The sequence below is a fragment of the Aulonocara stuartgranti genome (assembly GCF_965226115.1).
Source record: "Aulonocara stuartgranti genome assembly, chromosome: 18".
Lineage (NCBI taxonomy): Eukaryota > Metazoa > Chordata > Actinopteri > Cichliformes > Cichlidae > Aulonocara > Aulonocara stuartgranti.
The window spans coordinates 8,230,352-8,253,534 of NC_138954.1; the positions used below are offsets into that span (position 1 = coordinate 8,230,352).

Genomic DNA, 23,183 nt, shown 5'->3' on the forward strand with positions numbered 1-23,183 from the left:
TTTAGTACTTAGCTTCCTATTATTTAGGTGGTTGTTGTTTTATTCCCTTCTGTTTATAAGATCTATCTATATTGTGCTTTGTATGGGTTCCTTGTGATTTGCTGCCTTGCTTTGTTATTGGTCTTGTCTGTGTTTGCCATCTTTAGTTAGTTCCTATATTTTATTTGTGCACTTCAGTTCTTGATGTGGGTAGTTTTACTAACTTTGGTTGTTTTCATTGTTTATGTCCCATCCCACTCATTTCCTCATCCGTTCATTATTTGTTTCACTCTTCCATTCTTTATTGTTGTGTTATCCCTCATAGCTGTGTGTGTCCTCTGCAATCTCTGAGAGTTTGTACTTCCCAGCAATTTCAGTTTTTTGATTTTCTGCTATAATAATAACCTGTTTTATAATTCTCAGCTATTCTTACTAATCATTAGTCAGGAATGAGCAACTACTTTCTAAGCGTGATAGATAAAGTTTGTGTGAAACAGCTTTGACTGTTTGTACCACAGCAAAAACAAATCCACAGCCATGAGTCTGTAACCTAAAACTGAAGTGCCATGTGGCCTAGCTTGGCATTATAATAACGCAGCTGGTCCTGTTGGTGGGTGGGAGGCTAGTGAAGAATGATGTCCTGGGTTTTGCAGTGTTGCAGTTATTATGTTACATAACAGTCATTACATTGGGAGTTTTTGCAGTGATGCATGTGTCATTAACTAATGAGAAAACTTGCATATGAAATTTGTTACTGGAATCTATCATTCAGCATCTGCTTAATCAAAGCAAATAAATCTTTGTTTTTCAGCAGGTTCCCAATACAAGTTTTTTTGTTTTGTTTTGTTTGTTAGGAGTGGTTACTCTTCATCACACAAACCACAGCACACAGCAGCATGTTGATTCTTCCACCATGCGTGTGCTTTTTTTTTCTGTGTTATTTTGATTGCCGGCCAAATGAACTTGAGACATGGCATCCTTCTAATTTTCATTCTCTGAAATAGAAGCTTCTGAGGTCCAATTAGCCAGCAGGGCCATTAGCTTGCCAGTCCGGCCTTGACGAGGCAGCGGGGGCCTTCCGCTGTTTTTCACTGCAGGGCCTAATGATGCTTGTCAGAATCAGCTGATCTTGGAAATACATTATTTCTTAAAACTACAGTCAGAGCTGACAAATAAAAAATAAAAAAGACTAATTTAGGACACGGTTTTAGACGGCGATGGTTATTCATCTTTCTGAAAATACCAATGGTACACATTATTCTGATACGTCTTTCAACCTTTACCGCCAAAACAGCCTCAGCAATTAACACGCTTCCCTTCAGCTACTTCAAAAGCGATTTGGTTTCTTTTGTCTGGTATGAGCATTTAGAAGAAGCTGAAACCAAAGGATTTCTTTTACAAGGCTGTCTTTGTGGGTTTTGGATTAGCATATTTTACGAAGGTCAAGGCTAAAGAGGATGTTTGAAAGGCCTGATTTCTACTTTGGCTTGTCAAAGGTCAGCATATGATGACAAAGTGCTTGTAGCTGACCTCTGATATGTGGGAAACAGATTCCCGTGAGTCACAACACACACACAAATCATTAAGCTCTTATTAGCTGCATCACTAAAAGCTTTTCACATCAATAGCAGGTCTGGGCTTTGTGCCATACAGCCTCTCCAAACATGCAAGTCTGGCTGATATTTAGGATTTACAGCAGGGATTCAACTCTCAAAGGAAGTAAATGACCAGCTTGAAGATGGACGGAAGCAAAGTGGCCACAAATGAGATAATTGTTGTGCGTTAGAGAACGCTCGGTGAGGACAATGATGGGAGTCGAGGCGTTGATAATTCTTTCAGGTATAAGGCTCCAGTTCACTGTGATCTCTGTATTTTTATCTTCCTCATTCACATTCCAGACGAGATGCTCAGACTGTGTCAAATGGGTAATAATTGCACAGAGCGGAGAGAGTCCCACAGCCAATGTGATGTGACTGAGCCCTGTCCAGCACTAAGGATGGGAGGAGTAGTAGAATACCAACAGTATGCAAACCATAGCTATGTTTCATTGCAGCAACAGATTGCCATTGGGTGATTTCAGATGAAGCTGAGACTCATGTTTTGCGATATTTTCTGTGTAGCTTAACATTTATGAAAAAATACACAGCCAGTCAAAAGCTACTGATTGTGGGGAAAAAACAATAGCTTTTAATTACAGTATGAGCTCATTTCTGGTCTAAAGTTCAGTATAAACTGGCAGCAATTTATTTTTGCACTACTGGTAGCAGCAAAGAAAAATATATTTCTGTAAGCAAAGCAAATGCCACAGTTAGTCATTTTGAAAAAGGTCTGTGATTTGCACATCCAGCACAGCAGTGGGATCTACTGGTAGTACTTGTTTATGATGCTTGTACTGAAACTCTTTTCCTTTTACCCAAGTGTGTGGACTCCATTAATTCCTGGGCAAAACATTTTGCTCTTTGGCTGTTAAATGCTCAGCTAACTTGTCTCCAACTTTGTCTGTCTGCCTTTTGGTACTGATGAGGTGGAGGATTTATCTGAACCTGTTTTGCTCAACGCAGGTGCCTGGAATTGACCCTGATGAGCGAGGTCAGAGTAAACCAAAACGGTACATTTGTGAGTAGATAAAGCAAAGTAATGAGTTCAAATATGCCAAAAGCTTTCCGCTGAACTTCAAAGAGCTGCTGAGTTATATTTGAGACATGTTATTTTAGAAATACTCATAGAAAATGGGAGTTTAATGCATGATGTTCAAAAATGCGACAACCTTTTTCTAGTTCCACCAAATATAGTGTGTTTTGTATCATTAATTTAAACATTATAAACTTTTAATTAAGGCTGGACGCACCACATCCACAGCACTCCAGGTCAACAAAGCCAAAAAAGGTGAGGTAAAAAAGATGCAGAAAATTAAAGAAAATAGTTAAATAAATGGCACCCCTGTGTACTTTTAAATAAACTTCAAAATCTCCATAATGTATTTGAATTACCATACCATGAATACCATGATCTTTCCACTCAATTTACAAGTGATAACATCAGTGCAGTTTCCAATTATTATCATTCATGCAGCTGCTAGCAGTCCCTTAAATTCAACATACATCTGTAAGTAGTACTATCATGCAAGGTTCTGGGATGATAAAGTCTTGGAGTGGGGCATACAAAAACACACTGCAGCACTGCAGCATAAGTCATTGCCACATCTGCAACAGGGAGAAACTTGAATATTCTCTGAGGTTAAGGCAGTAAGCTGATTTACTGTAGAAGAAAGAGCTCTGATAAAACTAGAAGTATCTATGTGGCAGTACTAGTGTTTTTGTTGCCTAAACTAGACAACAACAACATGTACGTGCCCAAGCTTTTCTGTAAATAACTTTTCAAACATTTTCATTTAAAAAGCACTAATAAAATCTACATTAGGAAGCAGGTTGGGGTTTGAGATAGAAAAGTTTCTCACTTTTAACACACACACATTGGGAAATATTTTCCATTTTCTGGAGCTGTGTTACTAGGCAGTAGCATAAGGACCTTTCCCCAGCCACCTCCTCCAGCTCATTCAGGAGAACAACAAGGTGTCTCAAGGCTAGCATGGTCCCTCCAGCTAGAGCAGGGCGATATGGCCAAAAATATTTATCACGATATATATTTGAAAATTTGCGATAATGATATAACCGACGATATAATTGATGCGAGACAAAATACAACTCCACAACATTACTAGCGCAAAAAGACAACCTTCCATTTATTTTCACTTAAACAAGAAGCTGGTTTTTATGTACATTAAAGCTTTATAAAAATGTAACAGTGCAAATGCAAATTCCTTGCTGAAAGTTTAACCAAAAGGCATTTCCAGTAGAAATGGGCTGACATATCCTGAGCATAACCATGTATAATATCCACTGAAGTTAAAAAGAGGTGCTTTGCAACATTAAACTGCAGTGTGCAGTACGCATTTTTTGGACCGTAAGGTGCACGGGATTATAAGGCACATTAAGCGAAACAAAGCAGTCAGATAAATCAAACTTTATTAAACTCATTCTTCTTGCTTCCTCCACTTCTGTACCATTGTTTCATTAATGTTGAATTCTCTGGCAGCTGCTCTATTCCCATGTTGTTGCAGTATATTAATGACTAACCTCGTATTGTGGATGGATTATCTCAGTTGTTCTCCTGACTGAAGTTTGGTCCGTTTACAGCATCCTGCCATGCGATTGCATTTGTCTCTAACCATGAAGAACCTTCACGTTAACTTTTATAAGTGGAAAAGTGTTAGTGTTCGTCCTCCAGCTTCACTGTTTATGTTATGCTAACATAGCTGTGTCACTAGCGATCACGTAGCACATCATTATATACTAGCTAGCCCAACTTCAGTAACCCTACAAACGTCACTGCTGTTTAGTTTCCTGTCTTCATTTATGTTGGAAGTGATAGCAGAGCTGTACGTTAGATTTTTTTCAGAAATCTCTCAGTCAGAACATGCAATATCATGCTTAGGTAACTAGCGAAACTAGCGAGCTAACTTCCGCTAGCTTCCTGCTAACTTCTAACTCCGTTAAATGTAATAACTTTTGTTTTCATGGATGCCTGGAAGTTAAACTTTATAGTTACACCTGGTAAAGCAGCAATGCTGATCGTTTTATTAAAGATGAAAGAATTTAGACAGTTTTTAACTCTAAGTGATGCTGCAGCGTTGTTTGACCTGAAGCATACGGAGTTTAGGACCCAGATTACTCCCAGATTTAAGAGCATCTTAGTCCGACAAATATGACAATAACAACGGCCGCTTGCATGTTCTGCAAAAAAAATGTGCTTTGTCGTGTATCTGACGGACAAACACCAAACCAGTTCCACATCACGGAAGTTGCACCATTTTTACAAACCAATTCTGGTTCATCAGTTTCACTCAACAATCGGCCATGTGCGTATGAAAACAAAGGCACTGCGCATGCGCGTTTTACTCCCATTCTATCGCGATATTTCATTTTCCTATCGTTGCCTAACATTATACCGGTATTACCGTGAACGGTATAATATGGCCCAGCCCTACCTCCAGCATCTCTTGGGGCTACCCCAGGCCTCTTCCTTGTGGACATGTCTATTAGTCTCACCCAAGAGGCATCATAATGAGATTAGAGCAACTTCAAACAGCTTCTTTAGATGTAAAGGAGCAGCGTCTCAACTCTGAGGCCCTCTGAACGACTGAACTTCTCACCTCTTCTCATCTCTAAGAGGGAGGGAAAATTGGACAGCTTCACTTGCAGATTCAGCACCAATCAATCTCTCAGTCTCCTTCTCCGCTCACCCCTCACTCGTGAACAAGATTCCTAAACTCCTCCACTTTGGGCAGCAACTTCCTCAACCGGATTGAGCACTCCATCCTTTTCTGGATGAGAAATATGGCCTCAGCCTAGGAGGTGCTGAGTTACTGCTGGTTCGTACTTGGCAGAAAACAACTCCAATGAAGCCACCAGAGCAATGTCCTCCACGAAAAGCAGTGATGAGATCCTGAGTTTCCTTCACTTAGCTCCACCTAGCAGTGCTGTACATTGTACATGTATTTTAGGGTTTAAGGACTGTAGTCTGGGTGAACTGACCCTTTAATATTTCTTTAAGCTTGCTCCATAAAGCCTTGAGCTCGCAAGAGTTCATTCCAAAATCACTTAAATGGGTTCTTAATTGTTGTACACAGCAGTCATTCAATCACAATTAGATTCTGATCTGCTCAACGTCAACATAATGGTCCCAGCTTTCATTTCAATATTTATTCATTACCGAAAGAAACAGATGACGTGGTGAAGGATTTGTTTCCTCTTCGGTTGGGTCAGGGCAGCAATTAATTCTACCGTGACAAAAAGTGAATATTAAGCAGCTAATTAGTCTTTGCAGAGTGTAGCTGTGATTAAACGACTTGCTGAATCTCAGATGTTATTCAACACCTTAGAGGAGACTGAGACGGAGGAAACTTAAGATGATATTTTAAAGAGAAGATGTAGACAAGATATAAGACTTTCTCATGGTTTTGTCTGTGAACTCTCTCATTTCCTTGGTCTTCAGCACATGATTTTCCTCCCTGGATCCATAGAAGAAACAATCCTTTAACACTGAACCTGTAGCTACTGAAGCACTAACAGCTTCGCTCTAATTCAATATAGTCCTTAGTGTCTCTATTAAATCAGCATTAATTAGTTCAGTTGCTGCACACCACAATTCATACGACCTGTGGACTAAACAAGCAGGTCGGCAGTTACTGCCAAGGATCATTACAGCAAAATAATTTACTTCTTCCGAGCGTTGGGCTTGGAAGGAAAGTCACAATTCAAATACAGCAGTGCAGGTAAAATATCATGATGCTGAATCAACAGAGGAATGGTGACATTTTGATGCTGTGGCCTGGGACAGATCAGAGGGCTGAGAAATGGTGCAGATTGCCCATAAAACTGCTGAATTTCTCTATGATTGTTTGACCTTTTGTAGGAAAGTGCTGATGGAAAATGAGGTGTTTAACTTATTCTCTGTCAGTCTGAACATTAGTGTCAGCATAGATTGAGTCTGACCTTTGGCGGGCCTGAGCTGCAAAATGACAGAGACCTGACAGTTTTACAGTGTTATCATTTTAAAAGCATCACATTCTTCTTCAAAGAAACTGCAGTGCAAGGTGTCATTACCCAAGGCTTGAGTAAAACCTTGGGCTTAGTGAGATCCTACGTACAACAAAGATGTAAATGTTTTAGATGAACTGGCAATGACAGCATAGAATAAGGAGGAGCAGATAATCACAACAGTTTTCAGAATTTGATGCCATCAGTAAAGCTACAGATATTTTTCTCACAGTCTTAATCTTATTTCTAGCAGCAAACTTGAGTCTTTTGGCTATAAAAACATGTGTAGTTTGGCATCAAAGTACTTTTAAAGTTACTCTAATCAATATTTGATATTCAAAAAGAGTTAAGTTTCCCATGTCAATTGTGTTACTTGTTAATTTCATAGTGAAACAACACATCTATGGATTTTTCTAGCATTTATCATCGCACTATTTAACTGGAAAGCAGCAAATAATAACATTACGTTCAATACACACTGATTTCTCATAGATACTCATAAGGTGTGCTTCTCCGTTTACGGCAACGGTGAAGTGGGTTTCTCTCACTCCTATCTCTTTACATGTGATTCTTGTAAAAGTCCCCCTGAAATGTATATTTAAATGCGCTGGGTAACTGTAATGTCTAAGTAGTTTTCCAAAACATCCAGTTTGTAGCCAAACACACAACTTACCTCAGTTTTTCAGTCTTCTGGTGTCACCAGCTCCCATGCTGTTCTTCCAGGATACCACAGCATAGTGCATTGTGCTCACTACAGCTGACCAGCTGTGGTTCAGTCTACAGTAGGGCTGCCACAAATGATTATTTTGATAGTCGACTAGTCACTGATTATTTTTGCGATTAGTCGACTAATCAGATCATGCATCCATTGGACGTAAAAAGTACAGCTTATTGCACCAGCATACATCTGCTCTTATATAACTATCATTAGCTTACAGCTTGAAGTGTTTAAGGTACGTGCTAACTAAAAATAAAGACAAGATGATAGTTTATTAAACTTTTAATGAAATTTGCCGATTGTCTCGGTAGAGTTTAATAAACTCAGCCGTCTGCTCTTTTTCCCTAAATTTAACAGGACATTGGAGTAAAATCTCTACCATCTCACGTCTCTGTTTACAGTTTTTAACTGTGATTCTTATAGCACAATTTCTAAAACTATTAATACTTATAGCAAAACCACTCACTGAGTTTGCAAAACTAAAAGCACAAACACTGCTTTGCACTCAGTTTGCCATTTTGTAACACACACTTTGCAAACCTGTAGTTACAATCCACTGCACAGCACTCTTTTTGCAGAACTGTAAACACAACTCAATGCTTTACACTCAATTCCCAAATGATCAACGCACTCCTAGCAAAACTGTATACATTTACGGCCATTATTTATGCTATTTTGCCAACTGTCTGGCACACTGTCACATGTGAAAACTTTTTTAGATAATTAGTTCACTTTGCAATCAGCCTAAGCACTATAATGCAGGTAAGCTCTGTGTGTGGAGTACAATGGAGGAAGCAGGAAGAGTGAGAAGTAGAGGAGGCCAAGCAAGAGGACGTGGAGGTGAAGTAGTAGGATGTAGAGGACGACAAGGACAAGGAGGAACAAGAGGAGGACGAGGAGGGGGGAGAGGACAAGGAGGGGGGAGAGGAAGGGTAAGAAGAGTAAGAAATAGAATTGCTGATGACATCAGAGCTACAATAGGCGACCATGTAATCAACCGTGGAATGACCCTGAGGGAAGCTGGCCAACGGGTTCAACCTAACTTGAGCCGCTACACTGTAGCAAGCATCATAAGGACATTTTGAAATGAGAATCGGTTAGTATAGTCACTTTGCACTAAGATTTGTAGCACTCCCATATGCCAATGAGAAACACTACAATACTGTAATGTAAAAATACTGAAGTTGTTACTTTACAGAATTGCTAGACGACCAGATGCTGGGGGCAGAGGAAGCATGTTCACTGCAGACCAAGAAACCCATATAGTCAATATGGCGATTGCAAATAATCCTATACTTGGAAATAAACACTTGTGTTTGTTTTGATGTGTGTAAATAAACACCAGTACTTGAAGTTTGGATCCCTCCATGTTTACAGACCTATGACAAAAGTATGAGCTCAAACTGACATAGGCTACGTCCACGGGTATTTTTGAAAACGGAGATTTTCCGTTTTCGTTTTAAAAATTAATCCCGTCCACACGTAAAGGCAGAAATGAAGGAAAACGCTGCTAGGAACATGCCAAAGCAACAGGTGGCGATATATTCCTAACCGTGCAGAAATGTTGGCCAATCAGAAGTCTAGAAGCCTCGGTGGGAAAAAGTAAACAAAGCTGGAGCATAGAAGCAGAACCGAGTCGTATGTGTGGAGGGACAGTAACTGTGTGTATATGTAAGCATTTAAACACTGCAGAGAGTACAATTAACAGAAACAATATTGTAGAAATTCATTTCACCGAAACAATAATGTGGCGCACAGTGTGACGTCAAAAAATGCGCACACCTTTGACGCTGCGTTTTCTGCATTTTTCTCGTCCACACCTAAATGCAAAAACGGAGTTTTCAAAAATATCCACCCTGGCCGGAGTTTTTAAAAATCTCAGTTTTCAGTGACCAAAAACGCCGTTTACGTGTGGACGAAAGGTGCAAACGCATAGAAAAATCTGCGTTTTCAAAAATACCCGGGTACGTGTGGACGTAGCCATAGCCTACTTTGTGCACAGAGAAAGCAAAAGCCAGATGTGTTTTTTATTCATACCATCAGTGTTTAGTTGGTGCATTGTGTGCTTATTAATATGATGGCTTGTGTTAACTGTTGGATACGAAAATACCATTTTTACAAAGGTGTGGAGAGTTAAGCAAGGGTTATTCGCTTTTACAAGGAAACTACAATGTTTTGCTGATTGGGTGAAGGGTTTTCTTATTTGTGTGTAGAGTTTTGCAAAAATAGCCAATAGTTACAAAAAATGTGCTCAAGCCATCAGAAAAAACTGTAATCAGTTTTCTATTTGACGTTTATTCAGCTGTGAAAAACTATAACTTTAATCTCAGCCAAACCGATTTACTCAGGAACAAATAAAACATTAATAATAGCCAAACAATAACATTTTTAAGTTATCCAAGTGACTTGTATATCATGTTTAACCTGAGCAGCGAAAGATTGTGGGGGGTTTGAAATACTTTTTGCCGGGAGTTCGCTGTTCTCGCCGGATCTAGTGAGCCTTGAACCCCGGCTAGCTATCGAGCTGGTGGGTAACAGACGTCTCCAAAAACGTCGGAGTGCTTTTGCAAATATGTGATGTCCTGATAAACCAAGCAGATATTTGAAGTTTACACAGTTACATTCTCGCCTGAAAATCTGTTAAAAGTTTATTTTGTGACCCAGAAAGAGTAATAAGAATAATATTAAAACTTAGTAGCGGCCGCCATTGTTGGAAACTGGAAATTGGCTGGGCTGCGCTATGAATCCTGGGATAGGTTGGGCCACGCTGGGGAAATGAAGGACGCATTTGTCGACCGCATTTGGAGGCGTCTTCTAATTTGGACAGCCTTCGTCCCGCCGCTGTGATGTAATCGGCCTACAAATGCAGCCTCCGAAGGATGCGGCCCCCTAATTTGGAAACAGCTACGATACCGGAGACTGCTGCTTCTTCTGCAGGGTTTAACGGCAGCTGGCATCCTTGTACATGCAGTGCTGCCATCTTCTGTTTCAGTCCGTTATTACACTCTTAAATCCTACTGCTTATTCCTGCGGCTTTCGGGATCTTTCAAAGCTTCAAACGACGTGTCGCTATTAAATTTGTTGTTGACGATTTTGATAGTCAACATAATTGTGACTAGTTGACGAATCGTGGCAGCCCTAGTGTACAGATTTCTTTGTTTATTTGTTTTTAAATGTAGTAATGTAAAATTATCTGCATGATGGCCAGATGGAAGAACAAAAACATCAAGTGTCCCTTTTTCTTCATGCCATCAGGAGAATCAGCTGATTTCATTTTGTATGCAGAGATGGGAAGTCTTTAGGAAATAGAGCCTGCTCATCTCTTCCCTCGCTGTTGGTTTTCATGTCCTGCATAACGCAGACAACCAGGTACTTGTACTCCACCACATCAACATCCTGCCCCAGGATACACCACGCATAATACTCAATCTATCCTAATATAAATGACAGACCAGCAGATGTGTCTCTGTTGCTCTAATAACTTTATTGTTTCGGTTGTTATACAGTATTTTCTAGTTATCTTGTCATCTCTTGCCTTTTCTTTTGCTGCTGCTGTGTGTGTTGCCTCTGTAGGGAATGACTAATGCTAAGAATTTTGATAATGGAAGCAGAAACCTTCTCACCTGCTGTGGAATTGAGGTCAAAGCTTTCAAGATTTCATGAGATGTGTTTTGTGGAGTACACCTGAAATCACATCAGCAGTGCATGGACACCTTTTGACATCGTACATCCCCCAGTTCACCCCAACCCCTCCCTTTCTCGGTGGTCAGTAATGGATGTTTACACGGGAGAAGGAATGGTTTGCTCAGATCATCTCTATTACTGTCAGTAGAGAAGATTGGTGAAGGTGAGACAAGTGTCTGCTGTGACAGCAAGAAGCCCGACCGAGAAAAATGACAGACAGGAAGACAGGAAAAGGAGGAGTGAGGGAAAGAAGAAAAATGAGCTGATGTGAGAGAGACAGAAAGACAGTAAAGAGACAGTGTAGATGGTGTAACAGGAGGAGAGGCACAAGAGGAAATTACATATGCAAAGCAGAAATTTAATCTGAATGGATAATGTAGCCTAAGGCAGTGCAAAATGCATTAAGAGTTAGTGAAGAGCTGGACATCATGTTAATACCAAGGAGTCTGAAGCAGGTTATTAGAATGAGTAGCTGTCAAAGTGTGTATGTGGGCAATTTCCCTTTCATGGGTTTGAGGCCTGAAACCAGTCTGCCAGTACTCCAGCTTTATAAAATAACTCCAACCACCCTGTCATGCAACACCTTCTGAACAGTTTGACTACAGGACTCTTCCAGCCAACACTTAACATTCGAAACAGCTTTTCTAATTATAATTTGTAGCATGGTTAAACTACAACAGCAGTCAAGAGCAGTTTGTGACTTCACATCATGAATGGAAAGTGCCGGGATCTGGTCTGCGAATCCACAATAATCTAAGTAACACTGCTAGGTAAGTGACAAACCAAACCAATCATATAGCCCTCTTGGCAGAGGTGGCACGCATGCCTTAGGTGAACACTATTACAATGGACCTCTATAGAAGTCAGTGATATAAAACCTTTGTGTGCCGTGCTTGTGTTTATTCTCTTTTAGCTATTTTTAACACATCAGTGAGACCATTTCAATGAATCCAGCACTATTCTGTTTATCTGTAGTCTTCTTCACACGTTCAACCATATTTTAATCAAATACTATAACTCTTCACCTCACCCTTGCTGTCACTAATGGCCCAGCAGCAATATATGCAGTTATTACTAAGAATGCATTGAACAATCATCAATCCATACCTTCAGAATGAAATGATTCCCTTCCTCTCTGTGATATTAAGTGCATGAGTTTTGTTGGTGAACAGAGGCTAAGGCTGAGACTCTACAGACCTATTGCTACACTAAATAAGCCAAGTGATATGGGGATTTTTTTCTTGCTCACTTGGCAGAGCTGGGAGAATTTCTATCTGACTACTAGAAACTAGAGGTTTGAATGTCACTTACTTAATTTGAGTGGAGCCAGCAATTTACTTTGCACAGACAAAGAACCTTAGTACTGTGGTCCAGTGTTGACATTTCAGGTGGTTTAGATAAATAGCAAGACAGGACGCGCGTTATTTATTCATGTGCAGGATTAATGATGTTAAGGCATATTTTGACCCAAGCCACAAGTTTTTCCTAAACCTAACTAAGTAGATTTTGGTGCCCTAAACTTAATGAAAGTAGTAATGTAAAAATAGCTACTTTCAGGTGCTTTTTACTATAGAAAAGGAAGAAAAAAAAGGATGCAGAAGTAGGACACCATGGACACAATAAAGATTCAGTAAAGAGCACTATAGGAAGGTTTCAGGAAAGAGGAAAACAAAATCTACCAAGGCAAAGAGGAGACCAACGAAAGAGCAAAAAAGAACTGGTGGTCAATAACATGGAAAAGATAATTGGAAAGCCGGAGCTATTTATACATATGGGGGCTGACTGGAACCAGGTGGAAAAAATTACAGTGGGGCAGACAGTTAAAAAGGTAGGAAACAAGACAAAGGGAGGGAGCAAGAACAAAGACACAAGATTAGTAATATAAATATATTTCTAACTTAGTGCATATGTACCTTGTGTTTATATATCAGAATAAAATAGGAAAGCAAAGGATAATAAATTCAAATTATTTCCCAAATGGAAAACTAACCATGGCCTCCTGATAGACAACCTTGAGATTTACTCCACCAACAGACGTTCAGTCTCCAAATACAGATTTTATTGCTCTTTAAAAGATGAATGCTGTCACAATATTGCTTCAGCTGTTGTTTAAAGGCAGTTACACACCCTTTCAACCATTCAGAAAAAAACAGTAAGGCCTGTGTTGAAGAAACCTGTGACATTAGTTGTGTCCCACAAGCCAGTTTCTTGTCCTTACCCCATCCAGTGACAACTGAAGTTTTCTCTCTTATCAGCTTGTGGGAGCAAATCTTTTTGTAGCCATAACTTGACTTGAAAGTATTTGCTACATCAAAAACCACTGTTCCACTTCCACTTCTGTCGTTCTGTGGACACTGTCCTCTTAGCGGGTTTATAACCTGGTCTTGTCCAAATCCACCAGTCTTTTCAGGGTGCTCAGTAACCTGTGGACAATCACTTTCCTAATAGCAGGTTTGGTCCACTCACCAACTTCTTGTCCTTTCACACTTTCTGGGCAGCTTCTCTCTTTTAGCAGAGTTTTGTTTCAGATGAGAGCAACCGCCAGTCACAGCTGACAGGCTGGAGATGCTCAGAGGTTGTTAGGACTCTGAAGCCTCCTGCTGCGAACCTCAGGGTCTAATATCACGCTTCACAACACTCAACAGGCGCCCCAGCTGGATACAAACCTCAAAAATCAGTCAGTCAAACAGGCAGTCACCCGCTCAGTCATTCACTCAGCCCTGCAGTGAAGCTCAGGGCTAATGTCATGCTCCACAACACTCTCAGCATCCCGCTGCCATGAAAATAGCCAGTTATTTCATTCATCAGTCAGTAAAACAATGATATTAAGTCAAGCTGGTGAACTATCATCCTAAAGCACTGAAAACAGCTTTTCCCAATTCAAAAAGCAAAATATGGACTGTAATTTACACAGGGAAAAGACCATTTATTTCCATAGAAGATAAAGATAAAATAACTTCTTTATATAGGATAGTTTATAATTGTATATATATTTCACAGATAGAGATCTTTCAACACATGAAAGAGTTTCTAAACTACACTTGTTTTCTTACCTACTGCTCCATGAATCCATCTCAGCACGAATCCATCTTAACTACAATTTGAGGTCAAGAAGACCTGTTTCCTGTTTTAAATGTGAAATGTTTGTTAGTACCAAATAGGCTGCTCTGAATCTTTTAGAAACTGCTGATCTACGGTGGTTTTCCCACAACTTTCTCAAAAAAAAAGAGAAAATGTCCAGTGAGCAGCAGTTCTTTGGGTGAAATTGCCTTGTTGTCAGAGGTCAGAGTTCTTTGAGCTAATAGAAAGGCAACAATAACTCTAATAACCTCTCATTACAACTAAGAAATGTGGTAGAGCCTTGTAGCAGATGGGTTACACCATCAAAAGACCATACGGATGCCAGTCTGGACAGATAAGAATGGAAAACAGAGGCTATAACTCACATAGGCTCATTAAAAAATAAGAATAAGATAAGACTGAAACCATTGCCTGCTCTAAGTCTCTATTTCTGTTGTAACATTTGGATGATCTGGTCCGAATTTGGCATAAAAACATGAAAGTAGGACCCATCCTGCTTGTATTACCAGTTTTGGCTAATGGTGGTGGTGTACTGGTGTCTTAGCACACTCAGGACCCCTTAGTCCAAACAAGCATTATTTAAATGCCACATCTTTACTGATAATTATTGCTGTTCAATCCTTTATGACAACAGTCTACCAATCTTGTGATGGATAGGACGCCATGACACAAAGCTCAAATAATCCACCGTTACCAGATCTGAGTTCAATAGAGCACATTCGGGGTGTGGAGGAATCAGAGATTCAGCTGACAAATCTGCAGAAACTGCAACAGCGATATAAATAAGCCAGCTCTGAAGGCTAAATGGGGTCCAAGCCAGGACTATCAAGCTGTGCCTAACCAAATGGCTAGTGAGAGTATAAATTCAGAAAACTTTGGCTTCATTCCAGAGAAAAGATAAGTGGAAATACATTTGTCTGTCCTCAATAGACATTTTAATTTATCTGATCTCATTTAGTATTTAGTATTAGTATTTAGTATTTATTTATTTATTGTCATTGTCAAGAACAATGAAATTGCGTTTGGGGCTTCCATACAACCCCCCAAAAAAGAAGAAAATAATAAATACCCCTTAAAACCCAAGTGTACATATTTAACCCAGTGTGACTCCAATGCAATAAGACAATCCTTAGCAATAATGTTCGTAGAAATTCAGACAAAGACCTGAGAAACATGACAAAATACAACAATGCAACCCATTCAATATTATTGTACTGTGAGATATGATATCAGATATGATAGTTATCTATTTAAGAAAGGGGGGGGGCAGGAGGGGGAAGAGAATAAAGATATGATGCACCAATGCAGACCAGTTCATTGCTATTAAGAAGTTGGATATGGTTATTGTCCGTGAGAGGGGGGCAGAGAGTTCAGGAGCCTCACAGCCTGTGGATACAGGCTGTTGGCCAGTCTGGATGTTCTGGCCTGTATAGACCTGTACCTTCTCCCTGAGGGCAGCAGATGGAAAAGGTGGCGCGCAGGGTGATGTTGGTCCCGCAGGATACTGTGCACCCTCCTCAGACAGCGAGTGGGGAAGATATTACTGATCTCTGGCAGACTTGTTCCAATAATTCTGCCAGCTTCTTTCACCACCCGCTGGAGTGCTTGCTGATCGGCCTTGGTGCAGCTGGGGAACCACACTAGAAATCCATACGTCCATTGTCCCCACAAGCTCTTTAAATAGACAGGCCTAGTTAATGGTAAATGATTGGATTTATCTAGTGCTTTTATCCAAAATGCTTTACAATTTGCTTCGTATTCACTCACACTCACGCAGCTCAATATGCTTAAATGACTATTGGGTGCAGTGTCTTGCCCAAGGACACTTTGACAAGTGGATGAAAGGAACTCGCGATCGAACCTCCAACCTTGAGCTATAACAGACCATCCGCCTGCTGAATATAGATCAGTTAGTTTCTCAAGCAACAATTAGTCTTTGCAGGACTTGCTGTTTATGAAAATAAATTTTTAGTCCTAATAGGTTCAGACTAAATCTGCATGTAAAAAAAAAAAGCACCTATATGCCCATGTGCCCCTGCTTGTAATCAATTCCTGAATGCTTAAGAAGGTAAAGAATGTGTTTAGTATTTCAAGCATACTTGCACAAACAAGCTTAACCTGACTTGTTCATGCAGCTTAGTTATTCAAAGAGAACGCATACTGAAACTGTAAGAGCAGTGATGTACTTTTGTTTACTATCTCATGATGCTCATGGAAAGCATATGATAGTTTGCTGTGGTACTGTATGAAGAAGTGAAGCGTGGCAGAGAAGCATGTGAAGGTGGTGCAGGACATGTACTGTATGAGGAGAGTGAGACAGTGGTGAGGTGTGCGGTAGGAGTGAAAGATGGGTTCAAGGTGGGGGTGGGCTTAAATCCGGGATCAGCTCTGAGCCCCGTGTTTGAAGAGTTGATGGACAGGCTGACAGATAAGGTCAGGCAGGAGTCTCCGTGTATTGAAAGTGTGAGTAGGGATCAGATGGGAGAGAGCCTGGAGAGGTGGAGGTATGCTGAAGTATAAGAAAAGAAAGAAAAAAAATGTGTGTGTGAATGAGATGAAGGTGTCACAGTGAAGATGCAAGAAGTAGAGAGCGTTCAGTCAGGGTGGAGTGGATGGAGATGGTTGTCAGGGGTGATTTGTGATGAAAAGCAGCAAGAGTGAAAGGGGAAATTTGCTAGAAGGTAGTGAGACCTGCAATAATACCTGGTTTTGAAGACAATAGCACTAACAAAAAGACAGGAGGTGGAGTTGGCAGAGCTTGAGATGTTGGGCAAAGATGGAGTGAAAAGGAAAGGTAAGATGGAGGAATATGATCTACTGTGGTGCCCATAAAGGAAGTAGCTGATAGAAGATTTCATGCTGATCATCATGCCTCTTCTCTGCCTAGCTAGAAACAGCTTATCAGCGGTTAAATCTCTACCACTCACTCTCCCACCACCAACACACTCATGAGAAATTCTGTAAAACTATTGCAACATCTTATTTTCCCTGTGGAAAACATCAAAATGCTGAAGCACCTTACCAACTCCATATCTGTTTTTATCTTTTTCTGCCCTGAATGTCTCAGGCAAAAAGCATTCAGCTTAAAAGAGAGTTTAATCCAAACAGCTAAATATAAAAGTACATGGATAATAAAAATGGAAAAAATAGATGACGCTGTTGTGGCTGCAGATACACATGTTAATGCTGACTCCTTTAAACCTCAATTCAGGATGCCAGTCCCCTTTACATCAAGAGAAATGAAAGTATTTTGCACACTGTGAGATAAGCTTTGAATCAACATGACATTTCAGCCAAGCACCAGAAACTCTGTCACATTACCTGATCTCAGACAACAAGAAAAGTAATTGTATATCCTTCATATAGTTGAGAAAGCTTAGAGAGCTTTGCTGTCTCTTATCTTGAAAGAGCTGTTAGTGTGTCATGCAAGATAAACCAAACGCTGCTTCTTACTGTAAGTGAAGTCAATGCACACCATTCTCATGTATATTTTTGCACCTCTGGACAGTGGATGATTAAATCTGATATGATTGAAGATCTGAACCACAGCTTTAACAAATAAAAGAGCATTTCCATGTCTGAAGCCTTTCAGATTAAATCAGATACGTTTGTAGACCTGCAGCCAATTTTAGACATTTCCCTGTTTAGACTGTTTGAATAAATTCAATAGATACTAATAGTCTTCAGAAAATAGTTTTTAATAGTATACAAAAGGAATGATAACTTTTTAGACAAACAGGAAAACACGTCTAGTATCGATATAACAGAGGTCATCTCAGCGGCAAAAATAAATAAATTAGAAATACTTAAATAGTCCTTTTCACCTTCCCTGAGTCAGCTGGATTACATCCTGTTTGGGTAATGCGCTAATAAGCTAATGAATGGTTTACAAGCTGCATTGGTAATTCATTCAGATATTAACAGGGATGCTAATTTTAAAGAGCTACAGACATACTTAAAAACTACTCTACTGAATCCTTTAAGCAGCCAAAGCCTTAAAAACTAATAACTTAATGCTTTAGGACAATTTAAAGGGTTGAGATACAAATTAAATAACTACATGCAATGCACAATTTTCAGTCACATAGCGACTCACTACCTTGGCAGGCAAATCATCACTCCATCATGATGGCCAGTAGTGGACATTTGGTAGTACTGTTCTTCTCACCTGTGGAGCCGAGACTACTTGAATCATCTATCCGTGGAGGAAAAACAAATACATGAAGAGAAACGACAAATTTTGTGGAGTTATGCTCTATATTCTGCCACAAAAGCTTTATTTAAATCCCTTAAAGTAGTTACTATGTATTTTCGTCTTGTAGAGAATCTCTCTTCTTATACTGCATCCAAAAGGAAAGTACAGACAGCTACATGTATTTCCTATTTGGATGGGTAAATAATGCTGCCGTGTGAGAGGTGAAGAACAACAAATTGTTCATGATTAAAGCAAAGGTAAGCGCTATATGGCTAGCTTAAGCAAACTACCACAAATAAATCTTTAAAATTTTGTTCACTTTGGCTCATAAGAAGCAGTGTTATGTTCACTGGGGTTGTAAAAAGCAGGGATTGACTTGACTTTAACCTCTTAAGCCCCAAGCCTAACTGATCTCCTCCTGCCTTTTGCCCCCGTATCAGGGGGCGTTGAGGCTTAAGAGGTTAAAGTGATTAAAGCGGGATTTATGCTGCTGTGTTAAACTTACACCATAGGTATAACTTAACCACAAATTCTTCTGAAATCTACGCCTTACCTTTCTGGGTAACCTGAGGTGAACTTCCCTAGAAATACTGAAATTACAATGACTGTGGCCCCTTCAGTACCTTTCTTTCCCTGTATTTCCGGTTACTTCTTCTTCTGCAATCATTTTTCAAATTGAGTGCAACAAAAAAACAAAGCAAAATTTCAGAGCAACAAACAAATATGAATGTTGGTAACGGCCTCAGTTACTTCAGATGGGTACATCAGGCTCTACATAGATTCAGCACAGAAGTACAAATTATGCTCAGTACTCACCTTAACAGCACCTGGACCCGTAAACATGGACAAACGCTGTTTCAGCTGTGTGGTATATTGGAGACATGACTTGAAGAAGAAAGCCTCCTGTAGGAGCAACTGTGGGACAAACACGCATGAATTCCTAAGCCCATGCATGCGTGTGTTGGCATACTGTGTGTCTGGTTTGCTGTGCTTCTGTCTCCTATTCTGTCTGGTAACAGTATTTTTTTCCTTGCAATAATCCACTGTACATGTCGACTGATGATAAGATTGTGGCAGAAATGAATTGAATTCCTCCAGAATAATTTCATCCATTCCTGGCTCTGCTGGCTGCCCACCCATACAGCTCTCAGTCTATCTGGCTTCTTTTCAGTCCTCCTGCATGTCTGCTCCCCATGTTAACCAGCCAATATTCTGGGTAATTGAGCTATTTTGGATAAATGTTTTTTCTTCTCTGCAATATGGCATAGCTGTACTGATAGTGAGGGGGAACTGTAAAGTAGCAGCAGTGACTGTAACGAGGAACAACATCAACAGTTTAAAAAGCATCGTGCAATTAAAAGTTAATCCACATTTAATGTATGCAACATTAGACACACTCACTTCTTTCTCTGCATTGAATGTTGAGACACAGAGAGGGAGATTACAGCCAACATTCAGGTGGGTCTGCATGGGTAATTCCTTACCAATGTTAAGCTGTTGCTCTCAATAATGGATGATTTGTTCTCAGATTTTTAATGAAGATGGTAAATTGAAATGCTATTTTGGGGTTAGTGAAAACCTATTTCCCTCCTTTTCTCAAATGAGCTCATTAATGAATTAAAATAGCGAGACGCAGGTGAAATCAAAGTAGGCTACAACCTAATGATTTATATCTCCTGTATTAGAATATATTACATTAACTGCATGTTGCTGTGAAGGTATTTATAGGAAAGGAGAAAAGTACGTATATCAGGTTATGAGAAATTGTAATATTCAATATTTATAATGATGCAGAGCTTCCTGAAAAATCATAAGATGATAACAGTTATATTTTTTATGTAATTCTCCTGAAGAGAAACTGTGTCACTTTGTGTTCATACAGTGCATTCGCAAAGTATTCAGTCTTTCACATTTTGTCATGTCACAGGCTTATTCTAAAATAAATTAAATACATTTCCCCCTTTAAAAATATAAACAATACCCCACCAAAGTCAAACATGTTTGCTTGAAATTCTTGCAAATTTATTAAAACATGCAATAAAATATAACATGTACATAAGTATTCTCTGCCTCTGCTCAATAATGTGTTCAGCTCCTTTGGTAGTAATTGCAGATTCAAGTCTTTTTGAGTACAATCTACAAGCTTGGCACGCTTATTTTTGAGAAGTTCCTCCCAATCTTTAAACTCCAGGTTGGGCGGAGAGTGTTGGTGTCATAGACATGTTCAAATCTCTCCAGAGAGGTTTAGTCGGGTTCAAGTCTGGGCTGTGGTTGGATCACTCGAGGAAATTCACAGGGTGGCTTAAAAGCCACTCCTTTGTTATCCTGACTGTGTTCTCAGGGGCTGTTGTCCGGTTGGTAAATGAACCTTCACCCATTTCCAGGTCCTCTGGAGTCCTCTGGAGCAGGTTATCATCAAGGATGTCTTTGTATATTGTTGCATTCATCTTTCCCTTGACCATGACTGAACAAAACCTTTTTTAAATTTTACTAACTTAAGTTATACTTCTGTCACCAGCTCTCATATTTCAGTTGAGGATTCTTCAAATGCCATATATTTTTCCTTCAATGTTGATGGCAACACATATTTGTAAAAAGAACCTTAATTTTAAGTAATATTCAAGTACATATATATGTTTTTATATACAACATAGCAAGCCAGCTGACAATGCATACAGGGTGAGTGAGCACACCAGAGAGTTTAGTGGAGAAAGGGATGAGCAAAGACGTAAATGTATCTCAGAATTGCTTGTGGGAATGAGCTACACACAATAAAAGCACAGGCAGGTGCTAGAATACACAGAAGAAATAGAAAATTCTGAAGATGGCCTGAGAGCAATAGACAACCACTATGGGTAACATAAGAGTCTGGCAAAAAGTGGCTGGAAAAGCTGGGGTAGAAAGAACTGCAGGAGCAGGAAATACAAGCAAAGACACACAATGATAAAATGTTTGTGTGGGAGACAGAGAGAAAAAACACACAATATTCTGACGTTAAATCATACTTTTGGTCATTTAGTTCCCTTTTGTCACTGTCAGAAACAAAGGATGACATTTTGTTTATTTATTTATGGAAACAATAAATAAACAAACCAACTGGATTAACATTATTGTATTAACTAAGAGAAAACTATCAACAAATTATTCTATTAAATTCCAGCATCACAAAGAATTAATTCTGCTTTGCTCAGTCTTTCTGCTTTGTAATTTTGATATTTGTTTGTTTAGGATTACAAATGCATGGATTAGACTGTGACATGTTGGCTTTACAATGTGAGAAGTTTTTACTCTGTGGTGTGTAAGAGCTGCTGTCTGTTGCTGTGTAATCCATCAGTAAGCAATGTTAATTCCTGGAAGAGATGAACTGCGGTGAACCAACCAAAACCTCAACTGTCAGATGTTTCTCGGAGGTTGCTGCCAATCACATCAGCTTTGTTCGAAAACAACAAAATCCACCTCAAACGCTCGGAAAGACAAACCAACAGGATTAGCGAAGCTGCCGTCTGCAGCTGGCTAATATCAGTGTTTCGAGGATAAAACAGAGGAAAGTTATACCAAGATCACTTCTAAAGCCTTTTGGATCTCCTGTCTTTTGTGGCCTGGTTTCGTAAGTCCGGGCTTACAAATCACCTTCAGGCTGTTTTTAACAATATCATGTTAAAGCAATATACATATTTATAGCAGCAGCCAGGAGCAGTTGTACAAGGTGAGGGAAGGTCAGGGAAGATAATGCAGTCATGTTTAGTGATATGGTCAGCCTCACCTCCAACAATCACAGAGCTACTTCAGTTTCATATATGAGGAAACGTTTTGTTTGTAAAATATTTATTGTTTTTTTTTTTCAGTTGAGTATTACCTTTGCTTAGGTTGTGTTTTTCCTAGGCTGCCTGTCATTAGGTCTCCCACGTTTTTTGTCAGTTTGGTCTGTCGGGTTTGTGCCGTAGTGTCCCAGTGTTTAAGCTTCCTCTTTTATTTTGATAGTCTCTCGCCTCGTCTATTTTGCTTCCCTTCTTACTCATTAATTACTCAGCTCCCCTCTTGCTCAGTTTTCCTTAGTTATTTGTTGTGTCATCCTGTTTGTTTGCCTGAGTGTTTTCGCTGTGTATTACATGCATTGAATTTCTTCAGCCACCTGGATTTGCAGAAGCCATCCTGAAAACATCCATAAAATCATTCCATGGCAAGTAATTAAAGCTGTTTGGGTCTTTAACAAAGCTTTAGGTTCTTATTTATGATAAAATTCACAAAAGACATGAAAGGCACAAACTGGAAGATGATTATTCTTTGGAAACCCGTATTAAAGCTGTTCACTGCTGACATTTAGGTTGGATGTATTGAACTTAATCTTCTTGTTTGGTGAGCATAAATGAGTAATATCATGTGTCAGGATCCTTGTCATTATTGCTCTGCTATTTACTCTGCAAAGTAAATAAACTCAAATTTCATGCTCAGCAAGCATCTGACATTTAAAAGCAAAGTCTGGAGCAGACCGGAGCTTTGCACCATATTTTCTTTCAGAAATTGGTTGGGGACAGGGAGCCACTTTTCATCATACATTGTTGATATGCCTCTTTGTATTTTGGAATATAGTGTTAAAAGACCATCAAATCTAGATGCACTATTCATAGGAAAATATTGTTGGTACCAAGAAAAGAAAAATGGTTTCATTGTTATGTGGGAGGTTTGGGAGAACTTAAAAGGCAAAAATAAAGTATCATCTTTACAATTATTGTAATAATAATTGTTATCATAAGATTAGGGTTGTGCATAATACCAGGAGTTACAGTTATACCCCTCTTATATCCTTATATGCCACTAAAAAACTCAGAAACCACATTTCCTTGGCATTATAATTAAATAATACATTTTAGAAAGTTGTTAAAAATGTAAACATTAAAAATCTTTCATTTGAAACATTATTAATATA

General features: G+C 39.4%; 1 protein-coding gene across 2 annotated transcripts in view; it reads left to right on the top strand.

Moving 5' to 3' along the window:
• Positions 1-10,636: 10,636 nt before the first annotated feature.
• Positions 10,637-23,183, top strand: part of LOC309693456 (contactin-associated protein-like 4) — a 162,462-nt gene continuing 149,915 nt past the window's right edge. Inside the window, exon 1 of one of the 2 annotated variants that reach the window (XM_082512663.1) lies at positions 10,637-10,665. Coding sequence is in view for 1 of the 2 variants with exons in the window: in XM_082512659.1 (XP_082368785.1) it covers positions 19,675-19,714 (40 nt within the window). In the remaining variant the exon portion in view is untranslated. Of the gene's footprint in view, positions 10,666-19,601; positions 19,715-23,183 lie in introns of those variants that run through there. The other variant, XM_082512659.1, reaches the window with a different exon arrangement.